The sequence below is a fragment of the Dipteris shenzhenensis genome, chromosome 10 (assembly GCF_047967505.1).
Source record: "Dipteris shenzhenensis isolate YYH24624 ecotype China chromosome 10, Dip_SZ_1.0, whole genome shotgun sequence".
In the NCBI taxonomy this organism is placed as follows: domain Eukaryota; kingdom Viridiplantae; phylum Streptophyta; class Polypodiopsida; order Gleicheniales; family Dipteridaceae; genus Dipteris; species Dipteris shenzhenensis.
Window position 1 is genome coordinate 17,340,570 of NC_141605.1, and position 25,804 is coordinate 17,366,373.

The window sequence follows — 25,804 nt, forward strand, 5'->3', positions numbered from 1 at the left end:
CTTCTTCATGGCTTCAGGAGGAGGATGGACCGTGACAATCCTAGTAGAATAAGGGAAAGGTTCTGGAGGTGCTTCCACTTCAGGTCAATTTCTCCTTGATGTCCTGCATCCTCAAAGACAAGGAGCCTTCGAATGTTCGGGACGCACTCTCTCAGATGCACTGGAAGCAAGCCATGGAGTTGGAGTTGGACTCTATTGAGTGGAATGGGACCTAGGAGTTAGTACCATGCCCCAAGCACCGTTCAGTCATTGGTGTCAAATGGGTCTACAAGACCAAGTATCCCCCGGATTGGTGGTATCGTGGATAAGCACAAAGCCCGACTTGTGGCTAAGGGATACTCACAACACCTAGGGATTGACTATGATGACACGTTTGCTCCTACCACCAGGATGGCCACTCTTCATATAGTGTTAGCAGTTGTAGTGCATGAGTAGTGGCCCATTTATCATATGGATGTTAAATTTGCACTTCTCAATGGCGGTTTAAAGGAGGAGATCTATGTGGAGCAACTGCCTGGGTTTACCAAGTCAACAAGTATGGTCTACAAGTTACAGAAAGCCTTATATGGGCTTAAGCAAGCTCCTCGAGAATGGAAACATAAAATTGATGAGCTTTTTTTCGAAAGTTTTTTTATACATCACCGACTCTAACCCCAATTTGTACATTTTCCATCAGGGGCGCCTTCCCTTATCATCTTGTATGTTGATGATTTGTTCCTTACAAAAAGTCACGCCACTCATATTTCCGAGACCAAGGCAGGTCTTTCCCAGGCCTTTGAGATGACCGATCTCGGTCTCCTACACTTCTTCTTGGGTCTGGAGATTTCATAGGGTCTAGAAGGATATTTTGCATCCCAGAAACATTATACTTAGGAGCTTCTGGAGGCTTTTCATATGTCAGACTATCATGCCATTCCCTCACGCATGGACCCCAGTACCAAATTGTCCAAGTATAGTGATCTAGTGGATGCAAGTAGATATCGCCCCAGTTGATCAGCTCCCTGATTTGACTCCTCAATACTAGACTGGATCTATGTAACTCTATTGGTCTTCTCAGATCCTTCATGCAGACAACTGAGAAGACCCATTGGGACACTGGTATGCAGACCCTTCGCTATCTTCAAGGGTCTCACAATCGAGGGTTGTTCTATTAGTTAAGGCAGCATTCCAGGATCTAGCTTTTAGGTTGGAGTGATTGCGACTGGGGAGGAGATTCAGACACTCATCATTCCACCACTGGTATTGTTTTACTCTCGGTTCAGCACATGCACGACTTGGAGTAGTAACGGCAATCCACAATACCCTTGTCTTCAACTGAGGCTGAGCACTGTGCTACGTGTTTCAGTACTTGTGAGGTAGTTTGGCTCCAAAGGTTGCTCGGAGAGATTGGGTTCCAACAGACATCCTCGACAATCATTCACAATGATAATCAAAGCTATGCTGCCCTTGCTCGGAACCCTGTGTTTCAAGCCTGTACCAAGCATATTGAAATCCAATTCCACTATGTCCGCGAGATGGTGCTGGATGACGTGATCCAACTGATGTACTACAAGATGGAGGACAACAAGGCGGACCTCTTCACGAAGCCCTTGGCACAGCAGTTGCTTGGCAATCATTCCAAGTCACTTAGGATAGTTCATGATTCAGGAGGTGAGCGGGGGTGTTAGAGGTGATCTCCTACGTCACTGAGTGAGGGCATTGGTTGTGGGTCTGCCCGACCATGTGAGGGAGTGTTAGGGCCTTTGTTGTGGGTTTGCCCCCACCCAGGAGAGGCAAAGGGGGTTCACCATGGTGGCCTAGATGTACACGAACTTGCTCGGAGCCGTTTGCTCCTGTTTCAAAATCTTGTGGGAGCCACCATCTGATGTGGAGTAGACAAGAGGGTGCGAGGGTGTGCATTGCCCGTTTTGGGCCTGTTTGGGGGTGCCATCAAGCTGCAACCAGGCCACACGTGTGCACCTAGGTGGTGCCTTGTTTGGCGGGCCATTTGGCCTCCTACTAGGGCTACTGTACCCGATCAACTTGGTCGGTTTCTTGCAGACCAGGGTCAGCAGTCCCTAGTCGGCCACCTACCCTCCTAGTCAGCCCCTCCTAGTCGGCTGTTTTGGGGCAGGGGGTGACCCTATAAATAGGGCCCCGTCTCTCCCACTTGAGGCATTTCAGCAGTCACTTATTCTCTCAGTTTGGTTGAGGTTTTCTCCAACAGTTGAGGAGCTTTTCTTGAGATCCTTGTGCAAGTCTCTCTCGGCTCTCTTGTTTTCAGTTCTTTCTGTGTGAGTGTTTGTTGTTAAATCTCCATTGTTGCTCAGTACCCATAGCTCATTCATACAAATTTGCTTGTTTTCAATCTAAATTTTTATAACATTCCTCTTTTGATGCATGTTCCCGATGCGAGGGAGCAAAAAATTATGCAAGATCGAAGGATGACAACACCTTTATTCATATGGTTGTAATCCACATCACAATATTAGATGGACTCCAAGAAGGATGGATTATGAGCTCTTATATAAAATGCATAAATGATCTTTGGACATCACCAAGTCAATAATAAAGCACCACCTCTGCACAGACATGTGCATGGATGATTCAAGCCCTAATGGACCTCGTGTCGTGTCTCATGTCCATATTTTTACTTATTTTTTTCCTTTAAATTTTTTAATAAAATGGTAGCATTCAAGTTCAACTTCAAGATGGTAGTTACGTGCTCTTTACGAAAATCAAACAATGAAGTGATCAATGAATGAATAAAAAAACGAATGAATGCATGCCAAGGACTGTGAAATATATGAAGCGATCAATGAATGAGTAAATGCCAAGGACCAACTGTTTCTTAGGGCATCTTGCTACTTAACTAGCCATTTAAAGAGACATTCTCACAGCACTATCTGTTGTGCTTTCTTGCTTAGCTAGTTTTTAAGCCTAATCTAAAGGCTGCCTACCCAACCCTAGTTTCCTCCTTGTGGCTAGCCCCCTAGAAACATAAGGGTGCCTAGACAAAACTGTGTTGATATCATTGATAATGAGAAGATTTGTAAAAAGGCTAGTAGAATAAATTACAAAGAGAGGCCTCTTGCCCCATCGATTCCCTACTTCTTGTAGTCAGTAGAGGAAAGGTGCTTCAAAGTGTAAAGGTTTGAGGTCAATGGAGGATGAATCTCCACCATCCGATTGGGCCACTTTCATAGAAGGAAAGTGGCCCGCCCATTGTAATTGACCGTTGCTCCACTTAGTGCTTGGTAACAAAGGATTCCGACAACTTGTGGTGAGGTGCACGAGACATGCGATGTGTGACAATAGCCGAACATTGGTAGCATGGTGATGATATGGTGGCATTGAAACATAATTCGAGGGTGAGTTTTGGGCCCGCTTCCACGTGCGGTGCACTTTTCCCGTCGACGGCGCTTTCGGAGGGCAGATCCTAACCATCCGATTCACACACCCTCATAACGAGGAGTGGTTGATAGCCTAACCAGATAAATTACAACATTTTGCAAAATCCACCGAGACAAACCGGTCATAAATGAGTGCTTGTCCGCCATTGTCGGATCAAAACATCGATCCAACGTCACACAATTCTGGCGCGCCAGACTTGCAGCAAATTGTACATGTGGCGTGATGCAGAGTACTTACCACAATAGTTAAATCTTGGCCATCCAATCATTACATCATCAATGGCATGTGACAAGCGTCAAACACATGCCGCGCCAACGCATCATCCCGCTCGAAGCACTGCCAAATCATCCAATGGCCTCCTACATCCTGTGATGGTTGGGTCTCGGTCGAAAATCGGTGAAATTGGCTCTTGACGGTCGCCGATGTTTCGGTTTCCTTTCGAAAATCGGCTTCGGTGGCCGGGTACCGGTCAAGCACTGGCGAGAGACCGGCACCGACGAAACCAGCTCCCGGCGACGGTCGGGAACTTGGGACCACTCCTTACTTCCACGTGTGCTAGATCGAGTTTTCCCGCCAAAATGCATGCAAAGCAAAGCAATCTTCTTCTTCCTGGTGTTTCCTGCAAAGATTCAGAGCTTTCATGGCGGATCACCTGCTGCCCTTGCCTGTCTTGTTCTTCCTTCCTTGACAATCTCGTCTCTCTCTGTAGCTCTTCGCCATGGATCCCCAGTTTCCCTCCTTCCCCTTCCAACCTTACCCCATCCAGGTCCAGCTCATGACTGCCGTATACAATGCCCTTCAGACCGGTGGCGTTTCCATCGTCGAGAGCCCTACAGGTAATTTATTCATTTATTTCGTGCGACGCCTATGATCTGTATTTAATTTGCTCTCAGTGCGATTTGTAATGCTTGAGTTGTATCCAACGATGAAACTTTGCTCATCACGTGCTCCTCTCCAGGGACGGGAAAGACTCTCAGTTTGATTTGTAGCGTGCTTCAGTGGTTAGTTGATCAACGATCGTCCAGCGATTCGAAGTCTTGCGCACCAGAATTACCGACAGCTCACAGCGGATCGCCTCGTGAGCCTGATTGGATGCGAGACTTCTCGGACATTAGAGAAAAACAGTTAAAGAGTCAGACAAAGCACAGGATAGCACGCATTAACAAGACGGAAAAAGGCGCTAAAAGCAGACAGACACTTTTCTTCCCTCAGAATACGCAGGACGACGAATTTAAGCCCACAAGGCACTCTGACTTACGTCAAACCTTGGACAATGAGGAAGGATTCCTTCTTGACGAATACGAGAGCGATGATGAGTCTGCTGTTCTTGGCGAAAAGAAACGGAAGGGCTTCAAGGATCCCTCCAGTACTACTGACGAGGATTCAGAGGAGGAGGAGGAAGAGGACCAACCACTAAAAGTTTTTTTCTGTAGTAGAACTCACTCTCAATTATCACAATTCGTGAAAGAACTACAGCGTACTACCTTCTCCAAAACATTGAAAACCGTTTCTATGGGTTCGAGAAAATCTCTCTGCATTAATCCAGGTATTCGACTTGACCTTGTCACAAATTCTCTCGTATGCGCAATTTCAGTCAGAATATATTTGGAATTTTCATAATTTTGTTGCGCTATTGCGTCAGAGGCAGGAAATCGAACGCAAAGAAGTATGATACGAGTAAGTTCTAATAGAACTGTTGTGTAGTCTGGTAGTCAGATGAAGAAATGTGATGTCTTCACGAAACATCGGTGAAGAATTGACATAGCTGTTCGTTGTGTAGACTGTGTCACAATTAAATACAGATATGCAACCTGCATATATACATGCGTGTATACATACATGTTCACAGACATGCATACAAATCTACATCCAGAGAGAGAGAGAGAGAGAGAGAGAGAGAGAGTATTAACAGACGCTTCAGGATCGCCTATGAAAGGTGACAAGCGTTACCGATAGCTGTCAATACTATAGTCATATTTTTATGCGTTTGTGTTCATGACCAATCTTGTCAAGGGGTGTGTGACGTGGGCGGGAAGTGCATGGTGTTCATCCTCAAGTTCGTATGTTGCATACTCTATCTTCTCTTTGCACATTCTTCCATTTGCCTGTTTCCATCTTAGAGCTGGATCTAGCTTTTTCTCTCTTTAAAAGAGAGATTCTTACTTCTATCTCCCATAAAGCGGAATTGGGTTAATTCCTTAGATGACAAGGTCTTTATCTATCCCCCAATATTCCATCCTTTCAATTCCTACTGCTATCATCATTATGATTTGTCACCTCCATTGCCTTGCAAGGAAGTCTTTCTGAAATTGTAACAAGGTAGCGACTGTGCTGGCATGGAGCTTCTCATTCCAGCTTGTCTTTCCTGGGTATGGACTCTGAACCTTAGCTCTCAGCTCTATTACAATCTCTTCTGCACCTCTTGCAATGTTGCGAGGCTTGCCCCACCATCCATAAACAACTGCTGTCTGTACTAGTGTCATGTGTAGGAATTTTCTCACCCCAGCTCCAAATTTGAGAGTTTTTTCATTTAATTTTAGGGCTAGAGATTGCCTCCCTTTTTCCTAAAACTCTCCAAGAACTTTGTGTGTGTGAGAAAGATGATGATGAATGATGTCGATATGCAGTTTTAACAACCTGGCACAGACGAGGGGCGAGAGAGAGAGAGAGAGAGAGAGAGAGAGAGAGAGAGAGAGAGAGAGAGCGTTTACATCATAGCACAATAGCCAGCACACAACAAAGAAGCAGGAGATGAGCGTTGGATCCGTAGACACTGTATGTATGCCTTGCCCCCATATTGGTCTTCTCGACACAAATCTTTCAAGAAAAAACTACCAAAACACTTCCTACCAAAAGTGCCTATAGAAATTTGGATTTCTATCATTGACTATGTTAGAAGGCAACCCATACACCCTAAACAACTACTGAACAAACTGATGAGCCAGCTCAATAGCCTTAGTGATTGTCCTTTTATGTAAAAATTTCCGTGATAGCATCATGCCCTCGTTGGCTTCATGGTGATCCCACAATGAAGTTCATGGATACATTCTCTTCTATGATGACATCTTTTTATTAGGCATAGTGCAAGGCAAAAAGTTAAAAAAGCTGCTTATGCTTGGGCACTGATGACGACATAAGTGTTGCTTTGCTTGCTAAGTATGTCTTCCTTTTGTTTTTCATAAAAGTTTTTGTTTACCTCTTTTTTTCTTCTCTTTCATTTTCTCTTTTATTTTCTGTGTAGATTTTTGATCTTTAGAACAACAAAAAAAATCTTTATTTGTATGATTGGACTTATTCTAGTCTTACAAAGGTATGCTTAGGTCCTATTTCGGGCAAATGCTGCCTTACCCATTTCAAGATGAACCATAGGGAATGCCAACTGTTAGTTCTGCACATGTGGATGTATAGAGCCACTAAATGACGCCCAATCCAAGACGATGTGTATCCATTCCAAAGGTCGCTTAATTGTAGTTCGTGGGGCGTTGCCTACCCTCATTAGTCATGGTGCATGCAAAAGCACGAAACCCTCCAACGGCCTTTTTAAAACAAACGTCCACAATGGCTTTTCATCTTCTCCTCGCCATAAGCAAACTTCGACATCCTGTGCCTACAGCAGCCATCGTGTTCTCACTTCTGGCTTCACCAGCTCTCCCACATAGCTCCCTTGCTTTAGCGGTCATCTTGAGCTTCTTTACCATTGCCAGCAAGTCGTGCCTCCTTCCCACCATCTTCTTGCTTGTTGCAAAAGCTTTGTGCTGCTCCATCACCATTCTTGGCGTAGCTCTTCTATGTTCTGCCAACTCTTTACCACTATTGTGATCCATGAAATGATCACAAAGTGCCACACCACAATAGAGATTACCCAAAGCTGGCTGGAAAGCACATGGCTCAGAGAGGAAGCCGACATCCCGTGGGACAAGATACTCATCCATCCAAAAGTGAAGAGCATACTCGGCCAGTGGTGGATAAGTGACAAAGTTGAAGTACATGGATGCTACTATTTTTTCTCGACGGAGCTCGTACACCAGCACCTACCTCTCCCATTTACTTCCTGGGATATTTAGAGGATGCAACAACCCTCTAGCTCAAGGCGTTCTCCCTTACTCACTTGATACTGCTAGCATTTTACTCAGTAATCTTGTCCTTCATCTTAGGCCAATGAAACATCCATTTCATTAAGTCATAGAATCATTGAATTCCTAGACGACCTATGGTTGACTGTAGCAAGCTTTGCCCGAGGCAGTCGATAGAGCGAGCGAGGAAAAGCGAGCGGGCCCAAAAAAGCGATCAAGAATCCACACAGGTTAGTAGGATCCATAGATGAAGCTTTGGATTGCAGGTAAGCATCAAATGGCAACATTTCCATATTTAGGTTTGTGAACTTAATGATGAGATCAAACTCATCCAAGGTGATTGATAGAAACCTTGAAATATTTCGAAGTTACGGACATCCATTTGCGTCATCTCCGCTGTATCACTAAGAGAGAGAGGGGCACAAGCAAAGACACATTTAAATGTAAAAATGTGTGTTTTTGTGTGTGTGTGTGCGTGCACGTGTGAGCATGCATGTGTGCTTGTATGTATGCAGTTAATTAAGTATACATGTGAGCATACATGTATACACATTCTTAGATAACATACACTTTTTTTGGGGTGAAATCTTTGATTGATTGTATTACATGAGTTGTAACCTCAAAACAAGGTGCTACAATTACATCATATGAAAATTTCAGTATATGTCAAAAAGACCTCATGATCTATGCAGCGGGTCTGCAAGCAATCAGAGAAAGATTGCTGCTGAAAAAGCCAAACAGAGAGAAAGTAGGATCACCAAAGACTTTACAATTCCTATATGTCCATAAAGTCCATAGTGCCCAGTAGTGAACCCAAACGAAGAAAAGATGAAACTCCAGTCTGGATGGATGAAATCCAAATAGCCAGAATAACTTCCCAAACGGAACAGATGGGAATCTCGCTCGCAGGCGCTGTCGAAGCAGATAAAAAAACTCACAAGAGCACGGACAATGCCAAAACAGGTGAGGCACAGTCTCCGAAGAAGTAGAACATCTGTGACAAAGTGCAGGAGCAATGTGTCGATGAGCCAATAGCTGTCCAGATGGAAACACTCCCAAAAGAACTCGCCAAAAGAAAACGTGTTACCAAAGCGGTACTTTATAGGCCCAAAGTTGTTGTAATCTTTTCCTCCACCACGCGATGCATTCGCCAAACATAATCACTTCTCTCTGAAACCCAAGGTTGAGGCAAAAGGATTTTATACAATGCAAGCACAGTAATCTGAGATAGCCTCAAAGGACCCTAGAGAAGTCAAAGTCTAATCTTCAAGCCGGTCTTGAAGTTCCAAAGGAGGAATCGGAACAAAAGGTGAAAGCATAGAAGTAATTTGTTGCCACAAAGGACAATAATGAGAGCCCAATCCATATCTGATGGTTGCCAGAGAAAAAGGAAGCACAGTACTAGCATCATCAATAACATTAGCAACCGAGGTGATGCCTTTAAACGAGACAAAGTAGGCACGGCGAGGTTCTTGTAAAGCTAAGGGAGGCTGAAAGACTTTTGACCAATGAATGCTTTCAGCTATTAACGAATTCCCAAGCAAAGACTGTCGGCCATTCGATTCCAGATGAGAAAGAACATGCTTCCAGTCAAGAAGCAGGCGGGAGACAAAAGGGCAGCCAGGTAAAGTACCATCAGTGCAGCCAAAAAGGAAATCCCATTGATCGAGATGCGAATGACCAAATGCAGAAACACTGATATGAGTGACCAGAGATCTAATCATAAGAGCCCAAGGCTGATCACCTTGCAGAAATTGCAGCAACATTTTCCCCCTATGGGCAAGGATATGCACATGAATATCCGTGATCAATCCACCATGCATCTTGGGAGAACAAATGTGATGCATCAAAAGCAGCATGAGACTTTTTTTGCCATGTTTGGATTGCCAGAAGATTTCCATAAAGACAGACATGAAAGATGTAAGATCTGCCTTAGTGAACATGATCAATGGCAAGTAAAATTGAATATATTCTGCGATTAGCATCCAATTCCAAGCCATGAAGTGATCCTGTAGCCACAAGATGATCAATATATTGCAGCATAGGATGAGTGGCAATGGCATGCAGTAAAGTATTGAGAGGGCATCCCTGGCAGACCGAATAACGAAGAGTCCACTCATCAGAGATATCCCCAGAAAGAATGCAAGCGGCATTGCTATCTCTGTAAAGCCAGTAAATAACCTGCTGCATTTTTGGTCCAAATCCTAAAGCTCGCATAGTTTGCGAGATGAAATCCCATTGAATTGTGTCAAAGGCTTTTGCAATATGTACCTGCAAGAGTAGAACATCTTGTTGTGTGTATTTGGCATATTAAGCATTGGCAATGTTATCTGTGATATGGCGACATGGAACAAAGCCATATTGGGAGGGATGCAACACATCATGCAAATAATCTTTAATACGATCAACCACCATTTTGGCAATGATCTTGTAAATGATTGGCATGAGCGTGATTGGCCTCCAATCACCAAGTGAATCACATAGCTGCTTTTTTGGAATCAGCTTGAGAAGATCCTTTTTCCATGACACAAGCAATCAGAAAGCAAGAAAGAATTCAACAGTGAGACCATCTCATCTTGGAGATGTCCATCTGCCACAGGATCTCAGTGCATCAGATAATTCCCTTTCAGTGAAGGGATGTTCAAGTTCCAAAGCTTGAGCATTAGACAGAATTGGATGAACATGCTGTAAAAGAAGCTGACGTGCAGACACGACTTGAGAAGAAAGAGTATCCACATGCCCAAAATGAGTGAAGTGCTGCACACATAAATCAGCAAGCTCTGAACGAGATGTTGACCAAGAACCATCAGGCATCCGGATCCGACATATATTTGCAGCCTGTCTTTTGTAGTGTAAGCTCTTAAAAAATTTCTTGGAAGAGCAGCCTTTATCCAAAAAAGCTCGTTGTCTGGATCAGGTTTTCCATTTAGCAAGCTTTCTACGATCATTGGATTGAAGAGAGAATTGAGCCTGACATAAGAGCATGCTTTCCTGTGTAGACAAAGGGCGAAGATGAGCAAGCTCAATCAAACTCTCACAAGTAAATTTGACATGTGCTACAGTCTCCCTGGTGGCTTGCATATAGGATTTGCCATAATCTCGAATAATTGCTTGCATCCGAGCAACAAAAGCTTGCCATGCATAATCCAAACCAATGTGTATCTGACGAGAGAGAGGCTGAATAGCATCAGAGACCAAGGCTTCACAGGGCAATGATGCCGAATCAATGCCTGATAATCCCGGGTGGGAGACCAGGGCAAGACATGGACCATCTGTTGGCTATAGAAAAGAGAAGAGTGCTCCAATAAAATCTGACGGTGCTCCTCATCAACCATGATGATCTCAAAAAAGCCCCTCGTTGCATAATGAACTTTTTTGACATAAGAACCACCCAGGGTTGGAGTCAACCAATTCCCAACATCTGCTGCAGCAGGCATCTGTCCTGGGAAGAAAATTATAATGGCATGCTTTGCATACTCCTTAATTGGATCAAAGATATCATCCACTTCCACCATAATGCCAGTGGTGGGAAGTGGATCTTTCCAACCCTTGCGGGTGTCTTCAAACCCTTCATGCATAACCTCATAAACAAGCTGAGCCTCAGCAGAGTCATGAAGGGAATCATCTGAATCCATCACCTGTTTGTATTTCTTGTTGGAAACCGACTTGTCTTTGTGAAAGGTTTTCTCATAGGAATAATCTGCCATTCGAGTCAAGGAAAAGGCTTGGAAGCAGCAATGCTTTACAAAAAGGAAAGCACAACATGTACAACAGCAGGAGAAACTGTACGGACAACTGTACGGACGAATCTGTACGAAAAATCTGGCAGTACGGATTTTCAAACAGTACGGTTTTTTTGATTGTACTGACAAAACTATGCGGAAATTTTGGCTGTATGGACAAAACTGTACGGATTTTTCTGACTGTACGAACAAAATTGTACGGATTTTTTTGATTGTATGGACAAAACTGTATGGATTTTCCTATATGGGGGGTTTCCTGACCGTACGGACAAAATTGTATGGATTTTTCTGACTGTACGAACAAAATTGTATGGATTTTTTGATCGTACGGATTTTCTGACAGAGCGTACGGACACAAAACGGGCGTCAAACGGAACCTCGAAGGTGTCAAACTGAGGGAGAAACAAGCAGCTGTAGCGTGGGAGCACATGGGCTGGCGCGAGATCTCTCTCTTACAATGAAAACTCTCTCTCTCTCTCTCTCTCTCTCACTTTTGTGAAGAAATCTTTTATTGCTGTAAAATAATTACATTCATAGTTACTTCGAAACTGAAGTAACTATTACTCAACTAAAGATCTCAGTATAAGCTGTATACACATCCTGATCAATCAAACGAGTCTGAACACAATCATAGAATGATTGCTGCAGAGATTGTTTGAAAAAGATAAAGGATGAAAGAAGGGGATCACCAAAGACTCTATGATTTCTGTCCATCCATAAAGTCCATAGTGCCCAGTAGTGTACCCATATAAAAAATAAATCAAAACCCTATCTGGGTGGATGAAAACCAAACAACCAGAAAAGCCTGCCAAAAGTAGCAGTAGGAAATCTCGCTCGAAGCCTTTGTCGGATGAGAGCAATGAAGGTGCAAGTATGTGGACAGAACCAAAAAATCTGTAGCACAGATTTAGTGGGGTGTAAGCATCTGTGACAAACAGCTGGAGCAATATGTCTGTGCAAGTAGCTGGCCAGATGGAAAAATGCCAAGCAGGACTCGCCAAAGAAAAAGCTGTTGTCGAAGAGGGACGTTGTAATGCCAAAGGAGACGCAGCCTTTTGCTCCACCACTTTAGTGGGCGATCCATATGCCAAACAGTATTTGCTCTGTCAGAAATCCAAGGCGGAAGTAATAGCACTTTATACAGTGATGGCACTGTAATATGTGAACTTCAAGGGACGGGCTGAAGAGTAAGAAGAGCGTAAAATCCAATCCTCAAGCCTGTTCTGAAGTTCCATGCGAGGTACTGGCAAAAACGGTTGAAGCATTGCTGAAATCCGATGCCAGAGAGGATGATAATGAGCTCCCAAACCGTATTTGCTGGCAGCCATGGAAAAGGATAAAAGTGTGCCATCATCCTGAAGTACAGCTGCCACATAAGTGATGCATTTGAAGGAGAGAAAGTAAGAACATCTTGGTTCTTGAATGGCCAAAGAAGGGTGGAATACCTTAGACCAATAAATATTCTCAGCCCTCAAGGAGTTTCCCGACAAAGAGTCTCGGCCATGCCATTCCAAGTGGGATAAGATATGTTTCCAATCAAGAAGCAGGCGAGAAACAAAAGGGCAGCCTCTGATCTTGCCTTGGATAGAGCCAAATATGAAATCTCACGGAGTGGGCTGCCAATGCCCAAATGCAGAAATATGAATATGTAATAAGAGAGAGCGGATCATTAAAGCCCACGGCTGATCTCCTTGCATAAACTGCAACATCATTTTTCCTCTGTGAGCAAGGAAATGCATGTGAATATTGAGAATGTTCAGACCCCCGTGCATCTTTGGAGAACAGAGACAATGCATAGAGAGTAATCTGAGACTTTTCTTGCCATTTTTAGCACACCAGAAAATTTCCATGATAGCTGACATAAAGGAGTTCAGCTCTGCCTTAGTGAACATAATGAGAGGTAGATAAAACTGTATGTATGCTATCAAAATGGATTATGCGATTCGCAAACGAACATGTAGTGGCCAAGTTGTAAGCTTCCAATATTCAAGTTTTGCCCTCAACTTTGTCAACACCCAATCAGTTTGTTGGGAACGGGTGAGTTCCCAACCTAGAGGATAGCCGAGATGTCGAATAAATTGAGAGGCGGGGACAATTTCCCCAGGCCAGAGAAGACTGTGCCATTCCTGTTCATGCAACGGCAACAATTTTGATTTCTGAAAATTGACTCGAAGACCAGTAGCCAATCCATATGTAGAAAGAGCCTGCATAATCATGGACAGATCACTCTGAGTATTTTTTGGAGTAAAGAATGAATCATCAGCATATGCTTGAGCGATCATGCTGCGACTGCCAGTAATCTCCAAACCATGCAACTGGTTAGTGTCCAAAAGGTGGTCCAGATATTGAAGCATCGTATGAGTGGCTCTTGCAAAAAGTAAAGCACTTAGGGGACATCCTTGCCTAACAGAACAGCTAAGAGTCCAGGATGTAGAAATATCCCCTCAAAGTATGCAGGCAGCTTTACTATCTTGATATAGCCAAGTGATAACTTGCTGCATTTTTGTGCAAATCCCAATGCGTGCATAGTCGATGAAATAAAATCCCATTTAACCGTATCAAAGGCTTTGGCAATATCAACTTGCAATAATAAAACATCTTGCTGCGTGTATTTGGCATATTCAATTCCAACATAGGCATTAGCAATGTTATCTGTGATATGCCTATGCGGGACAAAGCCATATTGGGCAGAATGCAACCCATCATGTAAAAACCCCTTTCGCCGATCGACAATCATTTTGGTAGTGACTTTGTAAATGACTGGCATAAGGGTGATAGGTCTCCAGTTTGCCAAAGATTCACAGATTTGTTTTTTTGGAAGGAGTTTAACAATACCTCTCTTCCATGCGTCTGGCATTTTCTGATTTTGCCATGCAGAATTCACCATATGCAGCAATGTATGCTTCAAAAGAGGTCAATATTCTAGAAAAAACTCAACCGTAAGACCATCCCATCTTGGAGATTTCCATCTTCCGCAGGATTTGATTGCATCTAACAGTTTCCTCTCAGTAAAAGGTTCCTCCAATTCCAAAGTTTGAGTAGTGGAAATAATAGGAGAAACATATTGTAACAGCAAATTTCGTGCAACCAAAGCTTGCTCTGAGGGAGGAACTACAGAACCAAATTGTTGAGAAAAATGTTGCACACAAACAGAAGCAAGCTGTGACCTCAAGGTGGTGTATGATCCATTAGGCATAAGCACCCTGTAAATTTCTGTTTTTAATCTTCTCTGATGCAAGCTTTTGAAAAATTCTTTGGAAGAGCAGCCTTTATCTGTAAAGGCTCTTTGTGTGGCTCTAGTCTCCCATTTGGCCAGTTTTCTATGATCATTGAGTTTAAGACAATGTCCGGCCTCGCATAGTGTTGTTTGCTCATGCAGGGACAACTAACGAAGATGGCTGAGTTCAGTGAGGTCCTGACAAGTAAGTTTGGCTTGAGCAATAGTTTCCCTCAGAGTCTTCATGTAAGACTTGTCGTAACTTCTTATCACAACTTGCATTTTGGAAACAAAAGAATCCCAGGCATCATCAATATGAACATGGCTGCGAGAAGACAGAGAGTGAGATGCTTCAGTAACCATGGCCTTGAACACAGCATGTTGCAAGTAGCTATTGTTCACGATCAAATGGCGCCTTTGTGGCAATCTATCATCTGGCATATCATGAAAGGATAACCGCAACCATAGAGGTGCATGATCTGAATGCACAAAGGCATAGTCAATCCACATTTTGCATGTAAAATCCCCATTTTGTTGCGAAGCTACACTATACCATCGATCCAGACGTGCCTGATAAGAAGAAAGAGCATTATGTTGGAATGTGTATCCGGGTGACAAAGGCTGCAATTCCTTCCAAAGGTCCATCAAATCCAGATGCATCAGTAATTGTGACCATGCATGCCTTTCAGGGGTTAACATATGAGTATGTCTGTCTCGAGGTATTGTCTCCCTGTTGAGGAGCATTATTAAAATCCCCACATATAAAGGCATGATATCTCCATGGATATTGTTGCATGGCATCCCAAATTTCTGTTCTTTCTCTAGAGGATTGAGGTGCATAAACAGAGGCAAATTCAAACACCTCTCCTTGAATAATGCATTGAAGAACAAGCCATCTGCCTTTGTGGTCATTTAAAGCAATAACTGGTTCGAGCTCATGTTTGATCAAAACGACCACCCCTGAGAAAGAGTGCTCTCCAGCATAGAAAATGTCATAGCCACAGTAGTGTCCTGTCTTTCCTGCATAGACATGTTGGTTATGTTCTTGTAATGCCACTATGTCCGGCTGAAATCTATTGATGTACAGCCACACTGTTTTCCATTTCCTACTGTCACACATCCCCTAGACGTTGAGTGTAAAACATTTGATATGAGCAGTCATATTTACAGATATTTATAGTAATATAACAACTATGTACAACAGCAAATTTCATGATGTCAACCCTGCATTTCTATCTCAGGGTTAATGCTTCTCCCATGAGAAGAATTATCCACTTGAGGAGTAGACAGCAGAGCAGCAACCTCTTCTTCAGGGAAGAGTGTTCTGTTGGTTGTCACTGCAGCCCATGTGATCCCAATTCCTGTATTGACCTCTAGGGTGTTTCCACTGGAAGACGCACCATTCCAAGTACGAGGGGGTGGAAGTCTTCTAGCAGAAATAACTTTTCTTGGACTTTGCCATCCATCAATTGGAGGTTTTTGTCCTTTTGTCAAGGGTTGAATAGCAGGAGGTAAATGTGAAGAAACATTCCCATTTGAAACCATTGGAGCTTTGCCTTTATCCTGAATTCTAGAAAGTTGTCTACTACCTTTGTTTTTATTTGCAATAGAAGTAGGAGCATCCTTGGTAGGCATTTGAACCGGTAAAACAGCAGGAGGCATTTTATGCTGATTCATTGGACACTGTGAAGCCATGTGTCCAAATTTTTTGCAGTCAAAACAAGCCCCTGCAAATAATCCCCATTTCAGTTTGTAAAAGGCACTTCCCATGTCCACATTATTCACGGTGACTGAATAAGAGTCTGGTGTGGGATTATCAGTATCCCAAAGAATGCAAAATCGATTTGAATTGCCATTAGGCGGTGGTGGGCAGACCACTTTGCCTAAAGAAGTTGCAATTTGAGGCAAGAGTGAGGCCATGCATTGTGGGAAGTCTACAACTTCAACCCAGACCGGGCATTTATGTCGGATTAAAGCCTGATAATCCCTTGTGGGAGACCATGGCAATACATGCACCATTTGTTGCCCAAAAAAAAGAGGCGAATGTTCCAAAAGCATTTGTCTGTGTAGCTCATCCGCCATAATAACCTCAAAAAAACCCCTGGTTGCATAGTGCACTTTGCGAACAAACGAGCCAGCCAGTGTGCGAGCAAACACACTTATAGACACGATTTTCAAATCTACTTTTAGTGCACTCGCTTTGCTTTTCTTCACATTAATTATACTTCGCATGGCTTGCTTGCTTTGCTATTAATAGATCCACAGTTTCGATGCTTAAGAGAAAGGCACCCACACTTACTTCCAAGCTTACACTTAAGAGGAAGGCACCCACACTTACTTCCAGGCTTACAAGAGAAGAGGGTGAACAAGGAAGAGAAGCAACTTTGAAGAAGGAGAAGAAGCTTCTATACCTCTATCCAAGGTAAGTCTCTTTACAGTTGATCCTTTTTGGAAGTTGCTCTCTTTGGATTTGTCCTTTGTCGTATCCAAGAAAGAATGATTTTGGTATCAGTGTTACGTTTTTCTGTCGGGTGCATGTCCTTTTCTACTTTTTAGAATAGTGGACGTCTGTTAGATGCCTATCTCTACAGCAGGTGGCATCCGGCCAGGAAAAAATAAAATTACTGCATTTTTAGCATATTCTCTGACAGGATCCACAATTTCATCTACTTCCACCATGAGGTCAACTGATGGAACCGAGTCTTTCCACTCTTTCCTGGTGTCTGCAAATCCTTCATGCATGACATCGTATACCAGTTGGGCCTCAAGAGTATCATGTACCGGGTCATGCTGACCCTCAGCTTGCTTTTGCTTCTTGCAGTGAACCAAACGTTCCTTTTGAAATGTCTTTTCATAGGAATATTCAGCCATAGCTTTGTAAAAGGTGGAGCTCAAAGAGGAGATACCTGTAAAGTGGTAGTGGAGGAAAAAAACCAGTCCCAAAAAAAGCCCACAGGAAGCCCACAAAGAAGAGCAAAAGAGTATATTTGTAAGGAGAAAGAAGGGAAAAAAGGAAGTAGAGGCCAAGATAGGATAGAAATCAGTTTTGTAGAGGAAAAAGAGGAAAAAACCAGCAGAAAAATCCCAAATGAAATATATTTCAGAGGGAAATAGCAGATTTTGCCGATGGGAAAGGTGCAGTAGACCCAGAGACTGAAGAGGAGAGAGATGGGAGCGAAAGCCTTCAAGATCAGGGCGTGGCTGTAGTCCGGATGCAAAACCTTGCACAGAAAACAGACCAGGAACCAGAGATGATGCAGGAGCAGCAGGCTGCAGCAGGCGAAAATGGCCGTACAGGCCGTACAGCTGTACGGAAGCTGTACGGAGGTCTGACGGGCTGTACGGCAGCTTATGTCTGCTCCAAAAGATCGGGTTCAAGGCGTTGATGCAGCGCAACAGGGGGTTGATGCTCACGGGCTGGTTACGGGATGCTTTTGGGCTGATCTGCAAGGGCTGGCTCCTCTCTCTCACACACACGACTCTCTCTATCACACACACCAAACACACACACACACGAGAGAGAGAGACACACACACACACACACACACACATTGGCTAGTATTTGGACCTCTCTCTCTCTCTCACACACACACACACACTTTTTTTTTTTTTTTTTGTAAAACCAAGATACTTATATTATAAAACATTCATTTACATCCAGGCCGTGCTCAAAATAGAGCTATTGCTGATCTCCTACTTCCTCTGGTTCCGATTCCGACATTGAATGGCAGTGACAGGCTTCAAGATTGGCACCTTCAGCCTTCAAGTCCAAGCATTTCTTCTAAGCCTTTGCAGTCATTGACATCTATACAGGCTTATAGATTAATATTACCTCCTCCTTGGATTGCCCATCATGCTAATTCTTTATGGCATCTGAACAAATCATTAGCCTGGTGGAAAGGAAGATTGCAAATGATATGGAAGTTGAAAATGCCATTGAAGCAAAGACTATTCCTATGGAGATGTATTGTTGGTATTCTCCCAGTGGGACTGAAATTGGCTAAACGACGAATAGCTTCACCTCTCTGTCCAAGATGTCACCTTGCATCGGAGAGTATTCTGCATTTATTGTGGTTTTGTTCATATTCCAGAGGCCTTCTAGATATAATCTCCTATTTTTTCTCTCTCAGATTTCCAGCACACAGGTTCTACAGGTTTTTCTGGATGTATGGCAAACTATCAGCTTCTTTGTCACAGTATTCTCTCTTCTTCCACTGGATCAGATACTGGGCCTTATGGACCCTCTGGCTGCAGCGCATCCAAGCATATCTGAATTCTCTCTCTCTCTCACACACACACACACACACACACACACACACACACACACGTACCCACACATTTTTTTGGTGAAATCACACACGCATTTTTTTTTTGTAAAAGAAATTTTGCATTAAGAAAGCATTTCCATTCATAGCTGCTGTCCCAAAGTGCGACAGCTAATACTCATAACAAAAAACATTGAGAAAAAAAAATCCAACCAGGCTTGAGAAGGTCTCCAAAAGAAGGCTTGAGAAGGTCTCCAAAAGAATGAGCATCCTGTAGAGACCGAAGCAAAGAAGCTTCATAGTATGGGAAGACATCCACTGAAGAGTGCTCATACAATCCAATGGTATGAGCAGAATACCACGACCAAAGATCCCAATAGTGACACTAGGAGAAGAAATGATCATACTCTGGGATAGAAACATTTCTTCCAAACAACCAAAACTTCTTCCCAAAGGAAGTGGATGAAAAAACGCACACGCACACACACACACACACACACACACACACACACACACACGCACCGACACACACACATGCCGACACACATGCACACATACACACGCACACACACCCACCCACCCACCCACTGACCCACCGACCCACCGACCCACCCATCCCAAAATAGTTACTTATGGGTTTGAAATTTGACAATGAAGGTATGCTCAAGTCAAGAAGGCTCACATTTGCCCAATGGAATGGATAAATATGGAAGGGGGACTTCTTATTCAAATTTCTGGATGTCAAGTTCTTAATTGCTTCTTTTGATGGAAATGCAGATGTGCTGAAGTTAGGGCACCCTTCTCGAATAAATGAGCGGTGCTTGGAGTTGCAAAAGAACAAGCAGAATCGAGCTATTGGGAATAAGGTGCAAGATGTGCTTTTCCTCTTGTTTTTTCCACATAAGTAAAGCAGCCTTGCATCACCTGAACTGCTTGCATTATTTTAAGGGCAGTCTTACAGCTATGCATGAAATTGAGCTCAAATTTTTAATGGGGTAAACTCAACTCTTATGAGAGGATGTTTGTGGCGAATTGCCTGGCAAATTTGGGGAGTTTGAAGAGTATTTTTTATATTTCTCGCAGCCATTGCCACCATTGCTTGCCTCTTGTAAGGCTCAATGCTTGTCTCCTCTTGAACCTCTTTTCTCCATAATAGCTTGTTTAAGGGTTTTAGTCCATAAAAAGCTCCTACAAGCGTGTCTCCTCGAGGCCGCTGTCACTATTGCTTGCCTTTTGTAAGGCTCAATGATTTTCTTTCTATTTGTCTTCTCTTAAACCTATTTTCTCCGTAATACCTTATCCAAGGGTTTTGACCCATAATCTAGCAGTGTGTAGACTAGCTAAGCTTGCTGCCGGGAATTCCATTTGTTGCTTTCAAAAGTATGAGAGGATTTGTAGTCCCTGCTCAAGAGAAGGAGTGTGAGTACCGAAAGAGGGAAATGTGCCTGAGGCTCTTTCTGGATGCCTTTGGATTTAGCCCCTAAGTATTCGAATTCGTAGGACCTCATTGGATCAATTGGAGCTGGTATTAGGCCTCTACTGCCCTCCTAACTCTTGTAAATGTTGGGGAATGAGGCAGTCTTGTGTATAGGTGGAAATGGCTGTCATATGGACCAAATTAGTAGGGCTGTTTGGTTTGACTGACCAAGACTGGAATGTCTGGGTTTAAATCATCAGTTTGGGTAACCAGGCTGCCTTTGGAATGACCCCTTAACTATTCTAAGTTGTTCAGGGATGAGGTATTTTGGTAAATTGTTTGGACTGTCTGGTTTGATGGGCTTATTGGGATCAATTTGAGGTAGTCTAGCATGTAGGTGGACATGGCTGTTGTAAGGACAATTTATAGGCCTGTTTGGGTTGATTGACCAAGACTGGGATGGGCCAGGTATGGGTCATCATTATAGAGGTCGGGCAAACAACTCAAGCTTTAAAATCAGTAGACTAAAGCATAGTTTTTTCCATACGTTACCATACGCATACGTCATACGAGTACGGAAGTATGATTGGAGTATGGTTCAGCCCTTGGGGCTGAAACATACGTGACCCTAGTTTTACCCAAAAAATTTCAGAAAAATATAGATTGATCATTGATCATTGTACACATTAAATTGACATAGAGGTATTACAAGCTATTCAAAAGAAGAACTGGCCGATACCATCATCTGAAAAACTGCAGGTATATTCACCGTACAAGCAGCCTGCGATCAAGGCACCGTACTACCAGTCCGTACTGATCGACGAAAACACCTCCGTACAATCTCGTACTGCAGCCCGTACAAAAATCCACACTTCAGTCCGTACCACCCGTACGGTTCTTTCCAGCCCTCAACCCGCGCACATTACCCGATGCAAGGCTGCCCCTCGTTCTCAAAGCTCCCTTCTCATCACGTAGAAGCCCATATTTTCATAGGCGCTCAGCCCTTCGCCTATGCACACAGCTTTTCGTACAGCTCGTCTGTCCCTCACCGATTCCTCCTCTTCTCCTTTATCTGCAAACTCCCCGACTCCACGTACCATGCTCGCTCATCAACCAGAAGCTTCCCTCTTCTATTACGTAGCCACATGTATGAGCACGATGCCTTCTCATTCTGTCCAGCCACCTCAGCCCAATCTGCCACCTCACTAGTGACATTTCACCACTCTCAAGACATTTCCCCCAAATCACATTAAATGCACATTTTGGACCTTTAGTCACACAATTTCCACACACATTAGCATGCACATTAATGCTTGCATGCTTCCCCATATACACATATGAAAAGCCCCTTGACGTGGGCACCAAAACATGTCGAATTCCCGTAACATACAAGTGCACATTGACTCAGGAAAATATAAAAAAAAAACCCTTCATGACTTGACTTTACATGACCCCAAAAACATTTCACTTGACCACACACTGGATACCCTTGCTCTGGAAGTCTGATACAACCACATTGCATTTCATCATCTCCCTGATAAGTCCCTGCAAAAAGCTTTTAGTCTTTCAAGTTCAAAATAAAAGTGTCTTTTACATGTGCAGCCAGTCACATTGGCTTATTCACACACAACCCGCAATTTAACACTATCATGTGTTCAGTGTCTACCCTCATGCACAATCTATGTGGAGAAAAATATATACATATTTTATCCTATCATATTAGCCCAACCAAAAAGCTGCAAACATTCATGTTTGACAGCTTGAAGCCAACATAAGCTGTACTGCAGCAAGTATATCTTCAGTCATACGTTCATTGATTGTATCTTCTTCCATCACGATCGGCCCACATGTTGACACTTGCATTATTCTTATCACATACTTCAACCGGTACCCATTCACTCGATTGGTGTGCAAACTTCCATCCAAATCACTCAACTGATATGATCCATTTGAATACTTCTTAAACACACTGAAAGGATCCACCCACTTTGTCACAAATTTAGTATTGAAAGTACTATCCAGTTTATTGTCATATCTTAATACCAAGTCTCCTTCTTTGATGTTCTTATCCTTATACTTCAAATTAGCTTTCATTTGATTCTGTTCTTGAGTCTGAGCATAGTGTTCAACTGCTTTCATTCTATCAAGCTGAGCTTCCTGTAGTTCAACCAACCTTCTTTCGTACTCGGTGTTAGGTTCTTCATCCATTTTCATGAGCAACTTCAGAGCTGGAATTTCTACTTCCAATGGCAACAAAGCCTCTTTTCCATATACAAGATGAAAAGGAGAAAACTGTGTACCTTCCTTGACTGCTATTCGGTAAGCCCACAGTGCTTGTGGCACAACTTGATCCCAGCTTTTCCCATACATCTTCCCATACATCTTCATGATCTTACTCATCATATTAATCAACTCTCCGTTGAAATATTCATTCTTACTGTTACATTGAGGATAATAGGGAGTAGCATATCTATGCTTAATTTTGAGCTTATCACACAACAAGTCAACCAGCTTACTCCTAAATCCAGGCCCTTTATCACTTACTAATTCCAGAGGCATTCCAAATCTACAACATATATCTTCATATATGAACTTGCTCACTTGTTTAGCATTGACTGAAGCAACTGCCCGTGCTTCTGCCCATCTCGAAAGATACTCTACCGCAGTAACACTTACCTCCTGAAGTCATGGGAAGTGGACCGATTGCATCAATTCCCCACTTCTCGAATATGTTGTATGCTATGATGAGATTTCTCAGCTCTGGATGTAATACTCTTCTTCCCATCTGTTGGCATTGTAAACAGGATCTGCATCAATGCTTTATATCTCTCTGTAGAGAGGGCCAGATATACCCTTCCATTAGTATCTTTCTTAGCATTGTCTTGAATGCGAAATGTCCGCCACAAATCCCCTCATGATTTGCCTCAAGTACATGCATGATCTCAGCTTGCCATGGGATTCTTCTCAAGACTAAATCTGCACCCTTCATATACAAAACATCGTCAATAAGACAATAAGGCTCACAAGTTTTAACAAATCTATACCTCTTTTCTTTCGGAACCTCTTCTGGCACTTTTCCTGTGAGCAAGAAAGTCTCCACATTCGAAAGATACTCTCTCCCTCTGTACAAAGGTTCTTGAACTTTTATTACACACACCTGAACATTTTCCTCTCTACTAGCAGCATCATGTGCCTCATGATTCAAGTTTCTGTCCACATGCTGTAACAACCATGCATCAAAGTGTCTGAGTAACTTTTTAACAATACTAACCCAATTCTTTAAATGTTCATGCTTTATCTTCCATACCCCCAGAATCTGTTTTACAACCAGCATTGAATCTCCTTTTATGATCAGTCTTTTTATTCCCATCTTCAAACATGATTGCAAACCTTCAGCTAAAGCAGCATATTCAGCTTCATTATTTCTGCTTACTTTCAAGAGAAAACCTGATTTTCGGATTACCTTACCATCAAGATCATAGACAACCATTCCACCGGTTGCTTTGTTAATACTCTTCCTGTAAGAACCATCAAGAACAAGGTATAGCTGTTTTCTAAACTTTTTTCCTGCACTCTTTCAGTATGATGTTCCACTTCCTTGACTAAAATAGGAGTATCTTTGTAAGTAAGCAAATCTGCCAGGGTTGCTCTGGTTGAGTTCTCTACCAGGAAAGTAAAAGTATATTCCTGCAATTCTGCTACCCATCTCACCATACTTCGTGAAAAATTAATACCATTCACAAGTTGTGGCAACAGAGTACAACTGGTAAGTACCACAAAAGAATGAGGCAGTAAATAATTCCGAAATCTTCTACATGCAAACACAAAGCTGGCTAATACCAATTCAGCAGCTGAATACTTCTTCTCTGCTTCACTTTTTACCCTACTAGCAAAAAACACTGGCCTCATATACCTTGATTGCTCTCCTTGCTGCAATAAAATGGCTCCCAATGCATCCGGCCCCACTGAAGGATTGACATAGAAAGTCTTATCGAAATCAGGAGCTTTAACACTTGACACTCTTCCAACAATCTCTTTGACTGCTTCAAAAACCTCTCCACATTCACTTGTCCATTGCAAAGGCACCTTCTTCACACACTGCTTGTTGTAATGGATACAAAACTTGAGAAAGCATAGAAATGAATCTGGAAAGATACTTCACCTTTTGCAAGAAAGTATGCAACTGCCTTGTCTCTGTTGGAGGTGCTAGAGTAACCAGTGCTTTGATCTTCCCAGGGTCTGGCTCTATTCCATTTTCAGAAACAACATGACCCAATACTTTAATACTTGGCCGTGCCAGCTTACATTTTTTGGGATTAAGCTGTCCTCCACTATCATCAATTCTCCCAAGTACTTGATCCAGTTTGGAACAATGATCCTTCCGATCACTAAAAATACAAATATCATCAATAAAAGCCTTGCAAAATTTATCAAGAAAAGGGGCAAGTACCTCATTTGTGTTCTCCTGATAATGCGAGGGAGCATTCTTCAAACCAAAAGGCATCTTCTTATAAGAAAAGCAGCCCCAGGGAGTAATAAAAGTTGTCTTTGTCTGGTCTTCAGGAGCAATTGCAATCTGAAAATAGCCCGAATACCCATCACATAAACGATACATCTCATGACCGGCTATCTTATCCAGTATGTCATCCACATGTGGGAGAGGATAGTGATTACTCTTCGTCATAGCATTCAACGGTTTGTAATTAACACATACTCTCCATCGTCCATCTTTCTTGGGTACGATAACCACAGGGCTGGCCCAGTCAGAGTGTACAATGGGAAAAATTATATCAGCCTTAAGCAACTTGACCACCTCCTCTCAAAGTACTCTCACTTGCTCAGGACTCAATCTTTTCATTTTCTGAAATACCAGCCTTGCATCTTCTTTTATTTCAATCTTCAAAGGCTTCCCTTTAAACCCTCTAATCTCTTCATACGATGTGATAAATAAATGGGGATACCTGCGCAACATGGCTGAATACTCTTCCTTTTCTTTCAGAGTAAGATCTGGATTAATCATTTGCTGTACTAATTCCTGTGTTGGGACAGGTGCCTCTTTAGATTGCATAAACTCCTCCATTGTTTCAAATCTGTCCTCTTCTAACTGATGTACAGTTTCAGCCTGCTCACTTGTATCCAGAAAGTTCACTCCCTCAATAAAAGCAACCTGGGCTTCATCACTGTCAGAAGTAATACTACTTTCTTCTTCACTCGTGGTCTCACTCTGCTTTTCTTCTTCTTCGATTGGGCTTGATATCTCAGCATGACTCACCATATCAAAACTGAACTTTTTACTATTAGATGTATATATTGAGATTATTCCCTTCCCCCAATTTTGAATAGCTCCCACTTTCCTCAACCAAGGTCTGCCTGAAATGAGAGGGTAAGCGCCCATACCTGCCGGCATAACATGACAATCTATTCTGCAATGCACATTGAAGACTTCCACATCCAAATCCTTCACTACCTCCAAACTCTTCACTCTGGCGTGGTTGGCCATTCTTATTCGGAAGTGAGAAGGATCAGTAACTTCCAAACCCAACCTCTCAACACAAGATTGAGTCATCACACATATCTGGGCACCTCCATCAATGTATGCCTCTCCAAGCTCATGTCCTTTATGCCATGCCTCCACCGAAGGGCAAATATCTGGAAGCTCCGAAATAGACATAATATTTTTTGGTGCTTTATGCACA

The 25,804-nt window shown here is 42.9% G+C and overlaps 1 protein-coding gene across 1 annotated transcript in view; it reads left to right on the forward strand.

Annotated features, from left to right (window-relative positions):
• Nucleotides 1–4,030: 4,030 nt before the first annotated feature.
• The window catches only part of LOC147897491 (RAD3-like DNA-binding helicase protein), a 41,133-nt gene continuing 19,359 nt past the window's right edge, over nucleotides 4,031–25,804 (forward strand). Inside the window, exons 1-3 of the mRNA XM_087380419.1 lie at nucleotides 4,031–4,229; nucleotides 4,352–4,939; nucleotides 19,469–19,557. Of these exons, the coding sequence (XP_087236545.1) occupies nucleotides 4,112–4,229; nucleotides 4,352–4,939; nucleotides 19,469–19,557 (795 nt within the window). The 5' untranslated portion in view covers nucleotides 4,031–4,111. The remainder of the gene's footprint in view (nucleotides 4,230–4,351; nucleotides 4,940–19,468; nucleotides 19,558–25,804) is intronic.